The sequence below is a fragment of the Lepisosteus platostomus genome, chromosome 3 (assembly GCF_059453375.1).
Source record: "Lepisosteus platostomus isolate fLepPlt1 chromosome 3, fLepPlt1.hap1, whole genome shotgun sequence".
NCBI classification, from domain to species: Eukaryota; Metazoa; Chordata; class Actinopteri; order Semionotiformes; family Lepisosteidae; genus Lepisosteus; species Lepisosteus platostomus.
In genome coordinates this window covers 3,671,870-3,691,850 of record NC_142613.1, presented here as the reverse complement: position 1 = coordinate 3,691,850, position 19,981 = coordinate 3,671,870, and the positions used below count along the sequence as shown (strand labels likewise).

The following is a 19,981-nucleotide window of genomic DNA, read 5'->3' as shown; positions in this document are numbered from 1 at the left end:
CCTGACCTACATAAAGCGATAATAAAAATATTATCCTCATTTGTATACCTACTAATTTCCGCCGCATGCCTTAGTGAAAATTGTTTCGTACTCTGGCAAATTGGGGCCTGTTTTCTCCTTTAATTCATTAAATCAAACCTTCAAAATATAATAATGTGGGCATAGTTGAATTATTTCGGGTATTTCGCTTGTTATTCTATAAGCAGATGCGTTAAGCGACAGATAAAAAAAACTGTGCTTCAAAAAGGCAACATGACTATGGAGCTGTGCGTTTATTTTCTAAATACAATATATGACAAAAAAAAATATAATGACTGTAACTGTAATCGTTTTAAACTGAAACGATTCTGTTTCCAGTAGACTGGAAATAGTCAGCGCTAAGAAAAATCCAACAACCTGGTTAGTCTCCATAGTGATAGTCTGCTGTGACCTTGCGTGACCCGAAAAACTAAGGCTGCATTGTAGGAGTTGTAGTCCCTGGTGTCGATAACGTTCATTACCGTGCACGCCCGAGCAGGATGAAAAGGACTACATTCGCCAGGGGCACCCGCGAGCTGGCTGCCGGCTTGTCGCGGCTCGGGACCCGAGGAGGAAGAAATGGCGGACCCCGACAAACTACGAAGTGATGCCGGCGAGAAACACGGGGAAGTCGGAAATGGGAGCAAAAAAAGGGAGGCCGCCGCCGGCCCCGTGTCTTTTGGCTTCAGCAAAACCGTCAGCAAGTTCAGAGTTCAGAGCTCCGCCGAAAAAGTGGAGGAGAAAGACTACCTGACCGGTGTAGAAGGAAAGGAGTTAAAGAGGTATGGCCGAGAGTAGCGCTCTACATAGGGTACCGGGGTCTCAAAGACTTTCAAAACTTAACCTCGGGGTGCAAAATTTATTGTAGTGTTGAAGTGTAGTAATTTCGCTTTTTGTTTCTTTCTGGTTGTATGTCTTGCCTCTCTTGTGTTGACTTGATTCGGGGTGTTCTGGTGTCTTTTCCTGCCTGCTTTTGACTCTGCATCTCGGTGCGCTTGGGTTCGGGCGTGTCGTCTGCGCTTCTGCGTCCAGCACCAGACCAGCGGAGAAGCCCAAGGAGCTGGTCATCCCGCTGATCCACAAGAACCGGTGGTACAAGGGCGAAGGGGCCAGCAGGACGGCCAGCGAGACCTGTCCGCAGCCGCCCAGGGAGGAGGATGCTGTGGAGTCGCAGGCCGTCAAGGAGCTGATTGAGGGTACGTGCGTCAGGCTCTCCCGGCGTAGCCCACTGGACCGTTTCGGGTTTCACCAGCTTCAAGGCTGTTGCGCGCGTAAACACAGCTGGGCGGCACGGTAGCAGTTCCGGGGTCCTGGGTTAATTCCTGCAGGCTGTCTGTGTGGAGTTCGCACGTTCTTCCACGTTCATGTGGGCTTCCTCTGGGTGCTCCTGTTTTTGGAGTCCAGTTTTCTGGGAAAATTGGTCCTGGTGTGGGTGTGTGTGTACGGCAGTGTTTTTGTGCCCTGCCATGGACTGGCATGCCGTCCAGGGTGTAACCCACCGTGCGCCTGTTGCTTCCTGGGATGATACCCACCTCCCCCGGACTTGAATCGGACGAAACAGTTGGAAAATGGATTGATGGGTGAATGCTCTAGTTTGTGTTTCGGTGTTCATCCTGTTGAAGTCCACTGGGTTGACTCTGTCAATGCCTTTGAAGATTTTGAATACTTTAATCGGGTCCCCTGGTAGTCTCTGTTCAAGACTACAAGAAAAACTGCACTTCCTTTAACCTCTCAGTGTAGAAAGTTGGTACACCAGTAACCAGCCAGTGCACAAGAACCCACTGCTTGTTCGAAGCCTGAAGTTGCTCCGTCAGCTGAGCACCAATCTTGTTTCTGTCCCCTGCTGTTCTTCGTGTTATTCTCCTCCCAGTTCTCCTGTTACACCCTGATCTTCTTCTTCCCTGACTGCTGCTAGAACTCCTCATTCGATGTTATCATTAAAGTGCTTTCTTTCCAAGGGGCATTGCTGGGAACTTAAAATGCATGGTAAACTGTCAGCCTAATTTTAATAGTCTGTTAATATATAAATGCGTGCATCTGGTAGCATTAACAGAAACCTGTTTAGAAGAGATTCAAAGAGGTTTCTTACAACCATTGTTTTAGTTTATTTAATTACTCCTGTTGAATGGAAAAGCATTATGTGTTACTGTCTCATGGACACCATGTTTGTGAAGGGATGTGCTCTTCTTTAAATAAAATGACGCATCCAGGCTGTTATTGGAATCATTCACTAAAATGTTTTTTTTTTTATGGTGATTTATAAAAGCACTTTAATCCTGTAGCTGCCTGGGTCTCTCCAGAGTTACACCATTTTGCAGTTAGTGTAGGAATGGAAAGATTTCCACTGCACTTACGTTGGTCTGAGTTGCTAATCTGAGTTTTACGAGCTCCAGGCTCTGCGATGTAAACCAACACCAGCCAGCCTGGCCTGCACCTCCCCGGTCCTGAAACGAACGAGGCTCCTGTCCAGTGGGAGAGTCTTATTGTCTTATTTCCACCCCGTCTTATTGTCTCTCTCTCTCTCCCCAGAGTCCCAGCGGCAGCAGGAGTTGTGGAAAAATGGCGGAGCGGCTGACCTGAACCTGTCCATCCCGCTGCTGATGCAGAACAAGGCTCCCGAGGGCTACGAGGACGGAGACAAGATCCAAGTGGACCTGCGGCCCGAGTCTGTGAGTCGCCGCCCCAGCCCCTGCTTCACAGAGCAGAACCAACTAACTCAGCATTTGATAACCATTAAAAATATTGTCATTCCTGGGGACTGTCATTCTCTGAGTTTCCCACAAATTGATTTATCCTCTCCTGCGGCTGTAACAGTTAAATGCTTTCACTGTGCACTAGTGCAGTTTAATTTTCTGACCTTTTTTTTTTTGGTATTGATTAATTATTTTCCCCAGTGCCATTTTAATTAAGAGTTGGAAGGGACCGCCATTGTTAATGTAGGATTTTAGGGGCAATTAGGAGATTAAATGTGCTTTTCAGATCCTCTGGTGATTACGTGGCTGTATATGTTGCACCTAGTGCGTTTATATATATATACAGTAGGTAGAGGGAGATAATTGGGTAACTGGACAGGCATCTATTGCCTGTGCTCTTCATACTGTCTAAATGGCTGCACAGTTCATTAGCAGAATAAAAGAGCTGCCAGTTCTTCAGTGTCTTACGAGCACAGGCTCCTTGCTGCTGGAAAACTGTCCACTCTGTTCCTCGGTCTGTACAGAACATGGGTGCGCAGGCATGTGTGCGTCCATGATACGTGTGTGAATGTGTACTACATGTATTAATCTAGGGTTTGTTTCCCCTTTTTGTCCTCTTGTCTTGCCTGACGGGGTTCAGGATGAGATTCTCTGGCGCGGGGAGCACGCGTCTGGACAGGAGGGTGCAGAGATAGAGAGCTCACCCCACTGCTTGCGCTCGCCCTACTGTGTGAGTGGAGGTAGATGGACTGGTTGTCGAAGAGCCCCTTGCCCATGTTGTCCTGTTGTTCTGGCCCTGGGGGTGCAAGGGTTCTCACTGCCCTCACAGACCGATATCAGGCACCTTTGGGTGCTGCTTTTGTTCCGTCTGCCACCAAACCGAGACGAAAAAAAACATGAAAATCCGGAAAACATCACACAGAGCAGGAAGGCAGTGAGCCTGAGGGTGCCCGAGCGCAGCGCAGCGGGGCGGTGCCGTGTGAACTCCTGCACCCCCCAGCCGGGCGGACCTGTTCGCTCCGGGGCGGGGGAGGGGGGGCTGCTGACATCGGCACGCGCTGGCAGCCAGGCAGGACTGCAGGGCTGCAGGCTGCTGCGGCTCTGGGCTCGGCCGAGCCATGGGGAGCCGGCGCACGTCCGCTCCCAGGATCCGCAGCACCGACAAGAGTTCTGCTCTGTTCTCGAGGTCGGAGAGCTACGGCCCTCATGCAGCGTCACAGAAACTCCTGAAGTTAACATCCCTCCTCCGTTCTGCCCTAAAGTGTTCCTTGGGTTTCTGGGTTTTGCCCACACCGAGCTGCTGTGCACATGGCCAACGCCCACTCTAAGAGATAAGAGACTTTTAACCCTCAAACTGTGAAATACCCAAGGCAGCTCCTGGGGCCATCCCCCGCCCTTCTCACTTTCTCTCCCAGCTGTTGTGCGAGTGCTGTAGCCTCTTAGACACAGATGCTGGCTCTTTCTGGGCAGAAGGGAACATGGCATTAGTTTTACGTCAGAGTTCCCTGTTCCACCAGACATTCAGTGTGCTGCTAAATCCCAGTCTTGCGCTGGTACACGAAACAGCTCCGAGAGACAAACAGCTGGTGTGCAGCAGGGTAAGCCACGTCAGGTTTTCTGCAGGTGATGCTCACTTTATTTGGAGCGAAAGTCTTGAAAAACCTGGAGCTGCAGGAATATTAAACGTGTTCACTGTTCGGCTGCACCACTGCTGGGACGGTGATGCGTCGGCCGGATACAATGTTTTATTTTTTGGGTAGCTGCAGGAGCCTTCAGCGCACAGTAAATCCCGAAATGGCTGAGCAGCGGGAGTCCTGACTTCTATTCCTGCATTATACACGCACATCCTTATGTAGAGAAGCAGGACTCTTCAGCTGAAGATTTGATCAGTCCGGCACTAGTGCGGCAGGAGAATAATTTCCAGCTCGGTTGTGTGAATATGAACCGCGTTTGGGGGGCTTTCGCCTCAGAACTTTAGGGGGAGCTTCTGCAGCCAGTCATACTCTTCAAGCTACAGCTGGATAGTGACATGAAAGTGGTTTGAGGTAAGAGGCGATAACAAGCCTGTTCTTGGGAAGTCGGCTTTAGGTTTTGGGAATTTGCTGCTGGCAAAACATTAATTGTAGCTTGTTTGTCTCGCCACTGAGGTGGCTCAGCTGAGGGTATATGTTTTTGCTTATTATGTAAAGGAGGGCTGTTGCAACTTAAAAATGACTCGGCACTTCAGTTGTGATTATTCGTGAGGGTGATGCCCAGGAAGCAGGATACTTCATTCATCTGATAAAAGAGCAATTGCCACAACAAAGGTACCAGGGACAGGGGTGTTGTAGGTGGAAATCCCCTGGAGGTGTAGCCCTCCAGAAGCTGCTCAGGCCTCATTGTGCGGTGCCGATGGAGTCACAAGGAGCCCTGTGTGTGCTTTAGTCCACAGAGGCGGACTATGACAACGTCCCAGTGGAGGCCTATGGGATGGCCATGCTGAAAGGAATGGGCTGGAAGCAGGGACAAGGAATCGGCCGGACCTTCAAACAGTGAGTGTTGCCCACATCAGCTGGATTTTATGTTTCATGTTTGTGGTATTTCACGGACGTTCAGCCTCGTGCAGTTAGGATAATATTCGCATGCCTGGGTTGGTAGTTTCAACGTGAACTTGAATGACTGGGTCGTCCCTTGCTCTGGCTGGGAGCTTCTCTGCTGTCCACTCATCGACGCCTCACGAATTCAGTTCTTTTACATCGACGCCCTTATATAGAGCAACTTACATTTGTACCCTTTCATACAGCCGGGTCATTTTACTAAACCGATTCGAGAGAAGCAAGGTGATTGAGGGCTCGAAGCAGGAGTGCTCCAAACAGAATCTGAACCCGCAACCTTCCCAGTCACGAGTCCGCTGCCCTGACGTCACCGCACAAGCTGCAGTGTGAGCTTCTAATAACGAGGTCTGCAGCCGGACAGACTCATTTTTGGCGTGACCGGGCCCCAGGCTGGCCTACGGTCCTGCCTCTCCTCCCAGCTCCACCTGGGAGAATTTCGAGCCCGGATCAGCCTCAGGCGTGATGACGCGTGCCTGTGGCTTCTGCCCAGTGTGGTCCCTCTTGCCTGTGACTTCACGCCCCACTTCCCTGCTTGGAGGTACGGGCGCACAAGTCCGAACCGTCCACATCCATTAAGAACACGAGACACGCTAGCTGCCTGTGACCGGGGTCCTCTGAGTGGTGGCTGTGACTGGTACCTCACTGCCAAGGCAGTGTGGGTGCCAGGCGACCAGGGTCCCATCAGCGGCTGGCAAAACAGGGACTCCTGTGTCAAGCTGGCCTCCTGGAGGCCTGCAGTGCCGCTGGCGAGAGATGCGTGGTCCTGCTGTGCTAACCCCATAGCATAGGGCACACTGGGCATGTCGGGGAACCTGTCCTCCGGCCCTCTTTCTCTCCTGTGCTGTCCCGCAATCGCAGATTCAAACAATTGGCGTCACCGCATTTGGTGGGCACATAATAAAAGATCACATAAGTCTGTGAATGTGATGTCGTTCTCTGTACCAGTGTACACCTAGTATAAACCCGTACTGTCACCAGATTGTACTGAGAGCTTTGGGATGGTGCTGGGTAAAGGCATTACAACGAATTAGAGTGCTGATTGATAGATGATTATCGATTGAGTGATGGGCTGCAGTCTTGTTACAGGTGAGTCAGCACAGATGTTTGTAACTGGATGTGTACGATAAGGTCCCACCATATTAAAGTGTGTAGTTTCCCCAAAACACACTAGATTACTGTGTTAATGTGCCCCCGTCTGGACGTCACAGAGATCTCTCTGTCGATTAAACAAGCCCTTGTCTCTCTCGTCTCTCCCCTGCCTGCGTCAGAGATGTGAAGCCTATCGAGCACCAGCTGCGCCCCAAGGGCCTGGGGCTGGGGGCAGACCGCTCGGCCATCAGCGACCTAGACCCCAGCCGCCCCGCCCGGCCCCCGAAACCGGGCGAGGAGCGTGCCGACGAGGAGCCGCGGGAGCTGGTGACGGGGGCCTGTGTGCTGGTGGAGACGGGGCCCCACAAGGACCTTTATGGCAAGGTAGGCCGGTTGGGGGGGGGAATAGGGCTGCTATTGCCTAGTGGTACGATCCATGTCATACTCCATCCAGGCCAGGTTTTACCACTTACCGCCCACCCATGTACGTGTTCATTTACTTTCAAGAGAGTGTAACTGCCAAGCTCAACGATCGCTAGACGGGAGGAGGTTTCTTTGGTGTCTTACTTGGTGCGATTGCAGGTGGTGGTGGTCTCTCTGGCTGCCCGGGGAAAAGGAAAACAAACAACCGTTGATTTTAAATGATAAAGCGTGTCCCGTGTCTGTGCGCTTGAACTCGCGTTTCACGTCTCGTACAAGTTTCAGACGTCAAGCGTGAAATATCCAGCAGCAGATGCACGAGAGCCTGCAGCCCGAAAAGACTGGGAGTGGCTCAAAGTGCTGTGCAGTGGGGGACTAACTGGGGGGCAGGACACGGCGAGAGAGTAGCGATTCTTCCTGTGTGCCCCATGCTGTGGCTCTCTCTGCTTCAGGTCGAGGGGGTGGACCCCGACAATGCACGGGTCATGGTGAAGCTCGCCATCGGTGGGAAGACCGTGACAATCAGCCAGTACTCCCTGCACCTGGTCGGCCGGAAAGAGTACGACAAGTACAGCAGGGACCTCAGTAAGTCTCGGCAGTTGGGTCCGCTCCGGTTTTCTTGTGAACGTAGTCACTGCGTCGGTCTGGCGGTGTTTGCACTGGAAGGTTGATTCTTAGATTCCTTCCCTCATACCAACCAGTATGTCTTTGGACTGTGGGAGGAAACCAGAGCACCCAGTGGAAACCCACACAAACATACACGCTCCACACAGACAGCACCCCAAGAACTGAACCCCATTGCCTGTAAAGCACTTTGAGTGGAGTGTCCAGAAATGGGCAATGTAAGTATAAGGATTATTTTATAAATATAGTAATACCTAAACAGCTGCGAATAGTAGATGTCATTTACAAAGCTGTGAAGACTCCATGCTCTTCTTCATGCTGTAGAAGCTGTACAAGAGGGAGCCTCCCTTACAGGTGATTATGCAGTTACAACTTGCAAGCGCAGTTTGAGCATCAGTCCAGTACTGAACTGGAAGCCAATACACAGGGTGTGGAGGACAGGAGTGATCCTGCGTCCTGTGAGCAGTGTGTTCCCACGAGCACTCCGGCCAGTGGTCTCGGGTCCTAAGGAAGGAGCGGGGCCCCAAAAGGTTGGGTTCGTCAGATCCGATGTGAGCGATCGAGTACTTAGTGTAACAGAGTAACAGGATCTGGCGTGTCAGTACAGGGGTTAAACCACAGCGGCCTCCGGAGCAGCACGGGGGCACGCGCAGCCATCTCTCTGTAACGGCCTGCTCCCTCTAACCCAGGCCGCCTCGGCAAAGCCCACAAGGAGAAGGAGAGAGCGGAGGAGGCGGCCAGGCGGAGTAACGGGCAGGATGGCGCCGAGGGCAGGGGCACGGACAGGGAGAGCCGGGAACCGGAGACCCGCGCGGGCAGGGAGCACGACCGCGGCAAAGACCGGGAGAAGGAGCAGCGCAAGAGGAAGCACCGCGACTCCAGCCGTGACAGGTGGGTCAGAGCCCGGGCTGCCCGGTTGGCTATTCCGATTGGCTCGCGAGCGGGAGCTCAGCGTGGTCGCCGGGGGGCCGGTGCGCGCATGGATGTTTCCTGCGCGTTGTTTGCCGTTATGATGGTGGATGGTAGGGGCTTTGTGTGAACCTCCCCTGCTGGCATGAAAATGAGACACACCTGGCCTCATGGGTTAATTCAGTGAGAAGATAATTCCACAACTGGGGGAAAAAATGTGTTTGATTGGCCCTGTGGGTAATTCACCACTCCTGTGGGTTCATGTAGTTAGTATTACTAATAAATATAGTACTTATTAGGATCTTTGCCATGATCTTCTCCACTCCTGTGGGTTAAAAATGTAGTTAATATTGACGTGCAGCTGGCTGCCTGACTAGCCGAGGTCGAACCACAAACTACTCCCGAGCCACCTGAACACGTGTCCGTTTGAGTGTGTTCCGTCTTGCGGACAGCAACCCTCTGGGCTTCTGCTAAATATATTATGTATTATTAACTCCAAGACTCCATGTATTTTATAAGGACCCCAAAACAGCAGCTGGGCCCACCTCGTTCCTTCCTGAAGCCAGCGCACTGCTGCTCTGGCCCAGAGCCCACAGCTGGTTTCTGAGACTAATCCCCTCATGGGAAATACAGTCCCGAGTAAGGGGAAACTGAAGCTCGCCTGCCTTGAGTTTGCATGTAGCTCCGCTTGAAAGAAACAGCGGCCTCTTTTGTTTGGTAGCGCTTGACTTTTTTTTTTTTCTGCAAGACGATTTAGATTCTGGAAGGCATCTCGGAGCAGGAAAAGAAAACTACATGTTTACATGTCAAATTAGAATCCAGCAAGTAAATCAGAGATTCAAATTAAAAGCAGAAATGAAACAATCCACAAGATGGTTTGAGGCGTTCGAACAGTGCTAGAAGCAGGCGCTGTTTCATGGGATGCAGGACAGAGCGTGTGGTGCTGTCCCTGATCGAGTCCTTTCCTCCCACAGAGAGAAGCCCCACCCGCCGCCCCCTGGTGCCCTCTCCTGGCTGCAGAGGGACCTGCGCGTCCGCTTCATCGACAAGAAGTTCAAGGAAGGGAAATACTATAACTCCAAGGTACACATGCCACCCCACCAGTCAGCACGGCCGTGTCATGGACTGGACTGGGGCTCCACATCAGTGTTTCCTAACCTTTTCTGCACCAGGGACTCGTTCCCTCAGCTGCACCTCGTACCAGGACTCCTTGGGCAGAGTGGCTGTAAGGGGGTGAGGGTGCAGTTCGGCCAGTAGAGGCACTAGGCCATAGACAGCACCGGGTCACCTCAGCAGTGCCCTGGACCGCCCGGACCGGCGCTTCCGTTACAGCTGATTGGCTCTTTCTCCTCCAGATGATCATCGAGGACGTCCTGACCCCCGAGTCCTGTGTGTGCCGGACGGACGAGGGCAGGCTGCTGGAGGGTGAGTCTTCGCAGGTCCCGCTCGTCCTGCTGGGGGCGCTGTGCGGCACGGCGACACCCAGACCCGCCGAGACTGACGCCCGGTCCGCTCTGTCCATCTGTCCCTGTGCTCGGCACCTCTGACTCCAGCATGGGATTGGACGTCCTGCTAGAAAAGTGCCTCCTACCGACGCCCATTTTAATATTGCAGTAGACTGAGCTGTCGGTGTTGGTGGTTGACCTAAAAGCATGTGAGGTGCAGAGACTCGTTTTGTAACGAGTTCGGTTTGCTGTGGAAAGGGAGTCTTTTTTTTTTCCCCAGCGGTACACTAAATTACATCCCCAGTCGAACCCTGGGCTGCCTGCCCAACCCCGTGCAGAAGGGACAGTGGTGCTCAGACAGATGTCCCCGTGGTTGGCCGCCGCGTGATTTATATTTTATAACTTCCAGATGTGAAGCAGACGATGCTGGAGACCATCGTCCCGAAGTCGGAGTCGGACTCCATCATGGTGGTGCTGGGGAAACACAGGGGACAGGTAAGGAGGAGGAGAGCAGCCGGCAGCAGGAGAGCGTGTATGTGAGGTGCAGAGACTCGTTTTGTAACGAGTTCGGTTTGCTGTGGAAAGGGAGTCGGTTTAAAGCCCAGCGGCGTGCACGTGGCGCGGGTGTGCAGATGGAGCACTGGGAAGCTGCAGGTGTTGGTGTCCGGGCACGAGCGAGCAGGTCTGCTCTCCTGCTCCCAGCTTTGATTGCTGCCACCAGCTGGACCGTTCCTGAAACGTTCCTGGCATCGTTCGCCACACCCCAGCAGCTCTCATCCTGGGGGGCAGGGGGGCCTGGCTGTCCCCCTCCCTTTCTCATTGCAGCAGTCTCACTCTGTCTCACTCCGTCTCCAGGGGCACTCTGCAACACCCCCAGCTCCCGAGCAGAGGGCACCCGAGTCGTGGGCTACCTTGGCCATGTTGCCTTCTGCTAATAAACAGCTGGTTGAAATCAGTCAGATACTAGCAACCCAGTGAGCAACATGAGCAGAAGAGCCTCTTCTCGATTGTAACCCTTTCATGTTCTTGCTGCGGTGGTTTTGAGTGTTATTTGTAGAGTCAGCATACAAACCGTTAATGGTATTTTGAGTCTGGTTTATGTACGTTCCTACTTGGAGCGCTGTGCTCCGAAGGGGGATCCCGAGGAGCGTGCTGGCCCGTTGTAATCTGTGGGGGGGGGGGGTGTGTCACAGGTGGGCCATATTCTCCAGCGGGACAAGGAGAAGTGCAGGGCGCTGGTTCAGCTGGAGAGGTACGAGGAGCAGGTCTTCAAGCTGGACTACGATGCCATCTGCCATTACGTGGGAGGAACGGATGTGTGACCTTGACATGACCAACCCCCTGCCCGCACTTCCTCCGCCACCTCCTTCGCACCAGGGACCAGCGGGGTAGGGAGAGAGCAGGCAGGGGGGGGCGGAGCTGAGACTCTGCAAGAGTGAACTGACAGCAGACCTGCCATGTGGAGGAAGACTGGGGTGAGGCAGTGCTCACAGTGTGTTCCCCTGGTGGGTGTGCCGCTGGTGTAAAAGCCAGGCAGGCAGGCTCTGCAGGGAGACAGAGCACAGATCCTCGTGTACATAAAGTAGTCCAAGCCGCTCTGGACCTCACTGACTGGCCGGAACTGTTACGTTCACACTCACAGAGCTGAAAACTCTGCCCCAGGCTGCGTCATCACCTACGAGGGAGACGGATCACCCCACTGTGGGTGAGCTGCCCGAGTCTCTGGTAACTGACTGCAGGGTTACATCTGACACTCCCGGATTGCACCAGAAAGCCCTGGAACGTCGTTGGAGAGCTTACTGTGCAAGAGGACCTCGGGGAAGTGTCAGGTTTCAGGAGGGCGTACAAGGTGGATATAATGTACAGTTTGTTTTTAAAAGTTTTTTTTTTTAATGGTAACTTGTGAAAGTACATGTATAATACATATATAAACGATGTCTTCAAGAATTAATCAAGCTTCCTGCGATTTTCCCTGACTATTGTGTTAACCCACCTGAGTAGTGGAGTGGGGGGGGGGGGATTTTCTAAAACAGGCAAAAGCTGGGAGAAAGAGGAGAGATGGACAGCATGACCGGCCGGCAACTTTAACATGGTGTTTTATTGGAAATCACGCAGAGCTGTGTTCCAGGGCAGAGTAAGACAGCTGGTAAGGTTTACAGTCACTATAAGAACTGTGAGAAGATAACGCCACACTCCTGAACCAATGATGTAGCCAGGGCTGCCCCCTTCCCCACAGCTGGGCTCTTCACAACCCCAACTACTGATTGGCTACAGCGGAGGAGCTCTTGGGGTGCTGCCGATTTAAGGGGACGTGGAAACCCGGGGGCCTGTGGCTCTTCAGAACTGGAGCGGGGCTACGGGTGATGTAGACACTGTAGAAAAACAAATTCTCCCTCCTGCTGCAGGGAGTCTGGGTGACAGACTGAGCAGCTGTGTACAGGAGAGGACCCAGTGTCTTAACCTAGATGCAAGTTCTGCCCACAGGACGGGTACAGGATCTGGGATCAGAACTGAGCCTTCTTACTCATGTGTTGTTTTACACCTTCTCTTCAGACTGCAGGTGACCCTCTAGGAATGCAGAAGATATTAACCCTCCTGTAGGCATTAGTGATGCATTTTATAGAAAAGATCAGTCTGCAGTTCGTTCTCAGTAAAAGAGGCTCTGTTAATATATTTATATATTACTGGTTGAAGAAATGGATTTTGCAGCTCCTGAGTATCCAATGTTTTAAAATAAAAAGTGTAATGTTTTAAACTTTTTAATTTGGACTTGTCCAATACTTTTTTTTTACTCCTTAATTTCGAATGGCCACATAGAATTACCAATCTGTTTTTTCAGTAGATAATGGAAGCACTTATCTTGTGTATTTTACTGTAACCCTGTGTTCAAAGTGTTGTCTTCTGTGCGTGAGATGTGCTCATTACGCACCTTGAGGTGAGAGCTTTGCTGTTAAACGTTAGGAGAGCTTCTCCCTTTTCTGAAACGCACAAATTAAAGACACTGAGCATAAAAAATGTATAATTTAATCACATGTGCCCAATCAATGTCTCATTTAGTGGCTTTGCATATAGACACTGGCTATATCAGTCATGAATAATCATTTAATTAATAGGACACCAAAAATATTTAATCCGTATCCAAAATCTGAATACTTTATTTTTCTACAAAACAAACATAAATAAGCGATGTGTCTTCTGAAGTGTATATTCAACACACCTAACTCAGAGATTTGATCACTCTTTAAAAATTATCAAAATAGAAAAGAATATACAGCAAACAGTACAGGGTTTGTATCTTAAGCCGAGCCAATTGCATCCAAGTAATATTTGCGGATCACATTAAATTGCTAGACACGCATTTGGTTAGGGGGTGTTTAGCGTAAATCCTAGATTACCAGCCTGCTAACCAAGGGTGTCTCCTGGGACACAGATTCCCAGATCCTGCTTCTCATTTCTTCTTCCTAAATGAATCTTGCTCTAAGCAGGACTCATGTAGGGCGCAGACAGGATTCAGCTGCCCCCTTGATGAAGGTCCAGGGCCCAGCGGGGCAGTAGGACTGGGGAGCAAGCGGGGAACCCCTCACACAGACGCAGACAAACCCGAGAGCATGCAGAGTACCCCAGCGGGACACTCGCTCCTGACGGGCTGTGTGGCAAAGCTCTCCTGCAGGCAGGCGGGCTCCTGGATGCAGGGAGGCTCTGAAGGGGAGCTTTACCAGAGGCACCGTCCCGATTATCATCTTTGTTGTTACGACGGTATGGATGGGGTATTTTCAAAAACACACCGCCGAGAAAACGGTGGAGAGAATGACCAGCGGAGAGCCTGCATTCTGCAGAGCAGTGACAGCTGATCCAACGCCGTGTGGAATTAGTTCAGTTAACCAATAAAAAACCAGGTAGCAGAAACCCGGGCAGACGCGCTCCCCGCGGGGTTGTCGCGGTGCGAGGCGGCTCACTCCTTGGCCCGGGTGGCCTCGGCGTTGGCGCGGAGCACGGCGCCCGGGCTGGGGTACGGCCTCTGCTGGAACAGGGGGCCGGCGGCCGTGGTGTCGGCCCCCGTCTTCGCCTCGTTCCGCTTGGGCAGGCCGGTCGACCACGTGCCCCTGCAGGAGAGAGACGGGGGGAGTCCTGGTGAACGGGCAGTGAGGGAGGTGCAGAGGGGGGTCCTTGGAACGGGCAGTGAGGGAGGTGCAGAGGGGGGTCCTGGGAACGGGCAGTGAGGGAGGTACGGGGGGGGGGGGAGGGGTCCTGGTGAACGGGCAGTGAGGGAGGTGCAGGGGAGGAGGGAGGCGGGGTCACTCACCTGGGGGCATCTGAGTAAGCACTGGGGTCCATGGGGTCCATCTCCTCGTCCTTCCGCTCTCTCCCTGCAGACACAGGAGAAACATCCTCTCAGATACAGTGGGAGGTGGGAAAGCTCCCCACTCCTACTCAACAGGTGCAGCTCTGGACTGTTACTCTCCACACTCCACACTCTCCCCACTGCCTGTGTGTCCGTACCTCTCTTCAACTTGCTGTAGGGGGCGATGTCCTCCCTGCGGTGCTGCCTCTTCTCTCTAACCTCCTCCCATTCCACCCTCTCCTCGACCTCTGCAGGGAACAACAGAACAGGATTTGGAGACACAGCGAGAGGCACCTGGCTCTCCACAGCCCCGCCCTCCAGCCCAGGCCCTGCCCCTGGGGCCATGAGTGACACCTGGCTCTCCACAGCCCCGCCCTCCAGCCCAAGCCCCGCCCCTGGGGCCATGAGTGACATCTGGCTCTCCACAGCCCCGCCCTCCAGCCCAAGCCCCGCCCCTGGGGCCATGAGTGACACCTGGCTCTCCACAGCCCCGCCCTCCAGCCCAAGCCCCGCCCCTGGGGCCATGAGTGACACCTGGCTCTCCACAGCCCCACCCTCCAGCCCAAGCCCCGCCCCTGGGACCATGAGAGACAGCTGTCTCTCCACAGCCCCACCCTCCAGCCCAAGCCCCGCCCCTGGGGCCATGAGAGACAGCTGTCTCTCCACAGCCCCGCCCTCCAGCCCAAGCCCCGCCCCTGGAGCCATGAGAGACTGCTGGCTCGCCACAGCCTCGCCCTCCAGCAGGGGGCGACCCACTGGCGCTCCAGGCCAGCACCCGATCGATTCCTTTCACAGCTCTGCTGGTTTGTGGACACTAGCAAGGAAAAGTAGCCACACTCCCATCTCTGGATTGGCTGCTACAAAGAGGAACGTGTACTGTACAAAGACAAGGCGGGGTGAGTTTACTGTGTGTGAACTCATGTCTACTATAACCCAAGTGACAGACTCCCCAGACAAAGTGCATCCTCAAGGACTTGTGACGGAGAAGCATCTTCAGAGTAAAGCACGACAGCAAACCCAACCCCCTCCCCCGGCGCGTGTGCGATGGGAGAGCAGGCCTGCGACTTGCTGTCTGACTGCAGCTCTGCGGCGGTACCTTTGAGCTTCTTGGCCGCTTTGGAGATGACGGCATTGGGGTCGTTGGGGGACAGCCAGGACACCAGGTCAGTTTCCACATTCCAGTAATACGGCAGACCGCTGCGGGGCGGCAGAGAAAGCGTTTCAAGAGATAATTACTACTGCTTGGGCTGACACTCTCATCCAAGGTGGCCCACATGTGTACCCATGAGTCTTTGACCAGAGCAGTGTGGGTGAAGAGCCTTGCTCAAGGGCACAGCAGCCTGGGATTTGAACCCAGGACCCCACCCCCGAACCCCAGGCTGAAGGCCCGACAGCGGCGGAGGAGAGGGAAGCAGAGGACTCTGGGAAGGACTGAGAGGCAGTAGGAGATGGAGACTGCTGGCTGGGGCAGGCAATTCCACTCCCTCCGGTTTTCACCCCAGGCCTGAACGTCCTTGCTTTACTGACTGAACTAAGTATTTGGCCTGTTTTGTTTTCCTTCAGTTAGCCGATTAACAGAGCCTCTAAATCCCACAGAAGCCCAGATCCTCGAGGACTGGGATCGCGTATCCCCGCTGCGGGGGGTCCGGAAGAGAGAAGGTGACGGAGAAGAGGTTTCTCCATCAGAAGGGATGTTGTGTTTTTACGTCTAGCCAGCCCAATCCGCAGCTGGGCTGGGCGAGGGCGGTGAACTGGTGACGAGGGGCGGACTCCTCACCAGGCAGGGTCGAACACCTTGTACCAGCTGGGCGGCAGGTTCTCCACGCGGGTGGCCTCGTAATCCACGTTGTTGTCGTCGTAGTCCTCGGCGATGATCTCCTCCTCGGCCTCTGGAGGGAAGACGACAGAGGACCGTGAGAAAGCAGGGAAACACCTGGCCGCACACCTGGCCGCACACCTGTCCACCTGGAATGTCAGCTCCTAGACAGCGCGCTTGTCCCGGCAGCATGTTCTTGGAGTGGGCTCGCCTACACAGGCTCTGCTTTCAATCTTTAACGATTAAAATATTAGCATCTGATTATTATACATCCGTGCCTGGACTAGCCAGTAGCACTGTAAAGCAGACTGTGCTGTATCGTACAAAGAACTGTGTGCTGGGCTGCGCTTTACTGTATAGCCATGTTCATATTCAGATATGCGATAAGATCCAAAATTTGCAGCGCTGTGTTAATATCCAGGCTGGGCTGGGCTGTGTTAATATCCAGGCTGGGCTGGGCTGTGTTGTGTTGGGCTGCGCTGGTCTGTGCTGTGTTGTATTGTGTTAATATCAATGCTGGGCTGGGCTGTGTTGTGTTAATATCCAGGCAGGCTGGGCTGCGCCAGGCTGTGTTAATATCTAGGCTGGGCTGTGTTGTGTTAATATCTAGGCTGGGCTGTGTTGGGTTGTGTTAATATCCAGGCAGGTTGTGCTGCGCTGGGCTGTGTTGGGTTTTGTTAATATCCAGGCAGGTTGTGCTGCGCTGGGCTGTGTTGTATTAATATCCAGGCAGGTTGGGCTGCGCTGGGCTGTGTTGTATTAATATCCAGGCTGGGCTGGGAGACTCACCATGCTCCGTCTGTTTAAGAATTCCTCTCTTGGCCAGACGAGCCAGTAAGGCAGGAGGGAGGGGCATCCTTGATCCTGGGACATACAGGACACAATCAGCACACAGCACTGTACTGTATAATACTGTACCCAGAACTACACAGCCCTGTACTGTATAATACTGTACCCAGAACTACACAGCCCTGTACTGTATAATACTGTACTGAGAGAACTACACAGCCCTGTACTGTATAATACTGTACCCAGAACTACACATCCCTGTACTGTATAATACTGTACCGAGAGAACTACACAGCCCTGTACTGTATAATACTGTACTGAGAGAACTACACAGCCCTGTACTGTATAATACTGTATTGAGAGAACTACACAGCCCTGTACTGTATAATACTGTACCGAGAGAACTACACATCCCTGTACCGTATAATACTGTACTGAGAGAACTACACAGCCCTGTACTGTATAATACTGTACCCAGAACTACACAGCCCTGTACTGTATAATACTGTACCCAGAACTACACAGCCCTGTACTGTATAATACTGTATTGAGAGAACTACACAGCCCTGTACTGTATAATACTGTATTGAGAGAACTACACAGCCCTGTACTGTATAATACTGTACCGAGAGAACTACACATCCCTGTACCGTATAATACTGTATTGAGAGAACTACACAGCCCTGTACTGTATAATACTGTATTGAGAGAACTACACAGCCCTGTACTGTATAATACTGTACCGAGAGAACTACACATCCCTGTACCGTATAATACTGTACCGAGAGAACTACACAGCCCTGTACTGTATAATACTGTACCGAGAGAACTACACAGCCCTGTACTGTATAATACTGTACCCAGAACTACACATCCCTGTACTGTATAATACTGTACCGAGAGAACTACACAGCCCTGTACTGTATAATACTGTACTGAGAGAACTACACAGCCCTGTACTGTATAATACTGTACCGAGAGAACTACACAGCCCTGTACTGTATAATACTGTACTGAGAGAACTACACAGCCCTGTACTGTATAATACTGTACTGAGAGAACTACACAGCCCTGTACCGTATAATACTGTATTGAGAGAACTACACAGCCCTGTACCGTATAATACTGTATTGAGAACTACACAGCCCTGTACTGTATAATACTGTATTGAGAGAACTACACAGCCCTGTACCGTATAATACTGTATTGAGAGAACTACACAGCACTGCACTATATAATACTGTACTGAGAGAACTACACAGCCCTGTACTGTATAATACTGTACCGAGAGAACTACACAGCCCTGTACCGTATAATACTGTATTGAGAGAACTACAGCACTGCACTATATAATACTGTACTGAGAGAACTACACAGCCCTGTACTGTATAATACTGTACCGAAAGAACTACACATCCCTGTACTGTATAATACTGTACCGAGAGAACTACACAGCCCTGTACTGTATAATACTGTACTGAGAGAACTACACAGCCCTGTACCGTATAATACTGTATTGAGAGAACTACACAGCCCTGTACCGTATAATACTGTATTGAGAACTACACAGCCCTGTACTGTATAATACTGTATTGAGAGAACTACACAGCCCTGTACCGTATAATACTGTATTGAGAACTACACAGCCCTGTACTGTATAATACTGTATTGAGAGAACTACACAGCACTGCACTATATAATACTGTACTGAGAGAACACAGCCCTTTACCATATAATACTGTATTGAGAGAACTACACAGCACTGCACTATATAATACTGTACTGAGAGAACTACACAGCCCTGTACTGTATAATACTGTACCGAGAGAACTACACAGCCCTGTACCGTATAATACTGTATTGAGAGAACTACAGCACTGCACTATATAATACTGTACTGAGAGAACTACACAGCCCTGTACTGTATAATACTGTACCGAGAGAACTACACATCCCTGTACTGTATAATACTGTACTGAGAGAACTACACAGCCCTGTACTGTATAATACTGTACCGAGAGAACTACACATCCCTGTACTGTATAATACTGTACCCAGAACTACACAGCCCTGTACTGTATAATACTGTACCGAGAGAACTACACAGCCCTGTACTGTATAATACTGTACTGAGAGAACTACACAGCACTGCACTATATAACACTGTACTGAGAGAACTACAGTCTGCACACAGCACTGTACACCTCTACACAGAGAGAAAGACACTGTGCGCAGGAGCTGCCTAATTTCATCAAGGGTTACTCTGCTATAAGGCCTCAGAGGTGGTTTTCCCACTTTGAACACTGAAAGCACTTCTGCATCGTGTGCACAGAGAGCGGGTCGTGGGAGAGTGACTGCACAGCCATATTGCCGGACCCCAGCGCCGCGGCTCTTTCCGAGAGGCGGCTGGAGCGGTTAGCTGCTAGCCCCTGGAAGAGCTACAGGAGACGACCGCGTCCGCCCGTCACCTATCTGGCGCGTCTGTCTAACAATCTGGATGTGCCGCTCACGACAGCAGCCTGCTTACCTTTGAGTACCGCGCACAAACCAGTCAGGCGGACCAGCGACACCACTGCCTCTGAATCCCCAAACCCCTTTTTATCTCAAATATACAGCACACCTCCGTTTTCCGACTCGCGGTGCCCTCTTATCCAACACATGCGCTTTTAACCCGCACTGATGTTCACACAGGCTTGATTTTAATAATGTAATCTCCAATTTCTCGCCGCAAATTAAGACACCGGCCACAGGCAAGCGACGACAATGTCGCGTAAGTGACGTGTCACACAGACGCGCGCGCATACGCATTCACGTGACGAACGTTCAGTCGCCAAGGTGATAAAAAGGCACGAGAAGATTACGTCATTGAGGTTGTGTAGTCGGATCGCCATCTTAGTGGAGTGCAGAGAATACTTGATAGCATAACGAGTCTTTTCTTGAAAACCGTTTAAATCTTAAGCAATCAGCTGGTGTAATAAGGTTAAAACATTTTCTGATAAACTTTCTCTTATTAAAGGAACAAATAACAGGTTTATTCCATGCTGAAAAGAGAAGAGAGAAAACAACGTTTCGGCTGTGAAGCCTTCTGCAGATGTTAGTGATATTTGGTTTCTTGTGCTCATTATCTGCATTTACATCATATAAAGCATATTGATAGATGTCCACTCAAACAGATCAACCACCTGTCATATTAACGACAGGTTCGTGCAGTCTCCTCGCATTGCTGCTATTGCATAGTGGGC

The 19,981-nt window shown here is 51.7% G+C and overlaps 2 protein-coding genes across 3 annotated transcripts; one reads left to right on the top strand and one right to left on the bottom strand.

The window, feature by feature from the left end:
• The first annotated feature begins 530 nt into the window (after window positions 1–530).
• On the top strand, window positions 531–12,555 carry gpkow (G patch domain and KOW motifs). 2 transcript variants are annotated; one of them, XM_088623947.1, is made up of 12 exons: window positions 531–800; window positions 1,051–1,214; window positions 2,548–2,687; window positions 3,352–3,441; window positions 5,136–5,242; window positions 6,574–6,778; window positions 7,267–7,399; window positions 8,128–8,329; window positions 9,322–9,430; window positions 9,703–9,772; window positions 10,202–10,287; window positions 10,986–12,555. In XM_088623947.1, exons 1-12 carry the CDS (start codon window positions 598–600, stop codon window positions 11,112–11,114), a joined length of 1,638 nt encoding a protein of 545 aa, XP_088480073.1. In that variant the 5' UTR covers window positions 531–597; the 3' UTR covers window positions 11,115–12,555. The 2 variants fall into 2 exon arrangements, with proteins under 2 accessions (XP_088480073.1, XP_088480074.1); XM_088623948.1 differs by lacking the exon at window positions 3,352–3,441 and having other exon boundaries at window positions 544–800.
• A 363-nt stretch (window positions 12,556–12,918) lies between these two features.
• pqbp1 (polyglutamine binding protein 1) lies at window positions 12,919–19,528 on the bottom strand. The gene is made up of 7 exons (XM_088623949.1): window positions 19,267–19,528; window positions 16,740–16,814; window positions 15,912–16,023; window positions 15,231–15,331; window positions 14,293–14,382; window positions 14,096–14,159; window positions 12,919–13,895 (listed from the first exon to the last, which is right to left on the bottom strand). Exons 2-7 carry the CDS (start codon window positions 16,804–16,806, stop codon window positions 13,745–13,747), a joined length of 585 nt encoding a protein of 194 aa, XP_088480075.1. The 5' UTR covers window positions 16,807–16,814; window positions 19,267–19,528; the 3' UTR covers window positions 12,919–13,744.
• Between the last annotated feature and the right edge of the window lie 453 nt (window positions 19,529–19,981).

What these genes read in the sequence shown, in the direction of transcription:
- gpkow (XM_088623947.1), top strand. Translation starts at nt 598, where the DNA reads ATGGCGGACCCCGACAAACTACGAAGTGATGCCGGCGAGAAACACGGG. An exon ending in CAAGTACAGCAGGGACCTCA is followed by an intron (nt 7,400 to 8,127) that starts GTAAGTCTCGGC and finishes CCTCTAACCCAG; the next exon opens with GCCGCCTCGGCAAAGCCCAC. An exon ending in GGAAATACTATAACTCCAAG is followed by an intron (nt 9,431 to 9,702) that starts GTACACATGCCA and finishes TTTCTCCTCCAG; the next exon opens with ATGATCATCGAGGACGTCCT.
- pqbp1 (XM_088623949.1), bottom strand. Translation starts at nt 16,806, where the DNA reads ATGCCCCTCCCTCCTGCCTTACTGGCTCGTCTGGCCAAGAGAGGAATT. An exon ending in TCTTAAACAGACGGAGCATG is followed by an intron (nt 16,024 to 16,739) that starts GTGAGTCTCCCA and finishes TCTTCCCTCCAG; the next exon opens with AGGCCGAGGAGGAGATCATC. An exon ending in AAGGTGTTCGACCCTGCCTG is followed by an intron (nt 15,332 to 15,911) that starts GTGAGGAGTCCG and finishes GCCGCCCCGCAG; the next exon opens with CGGTCTGCCGTATTACTGGA.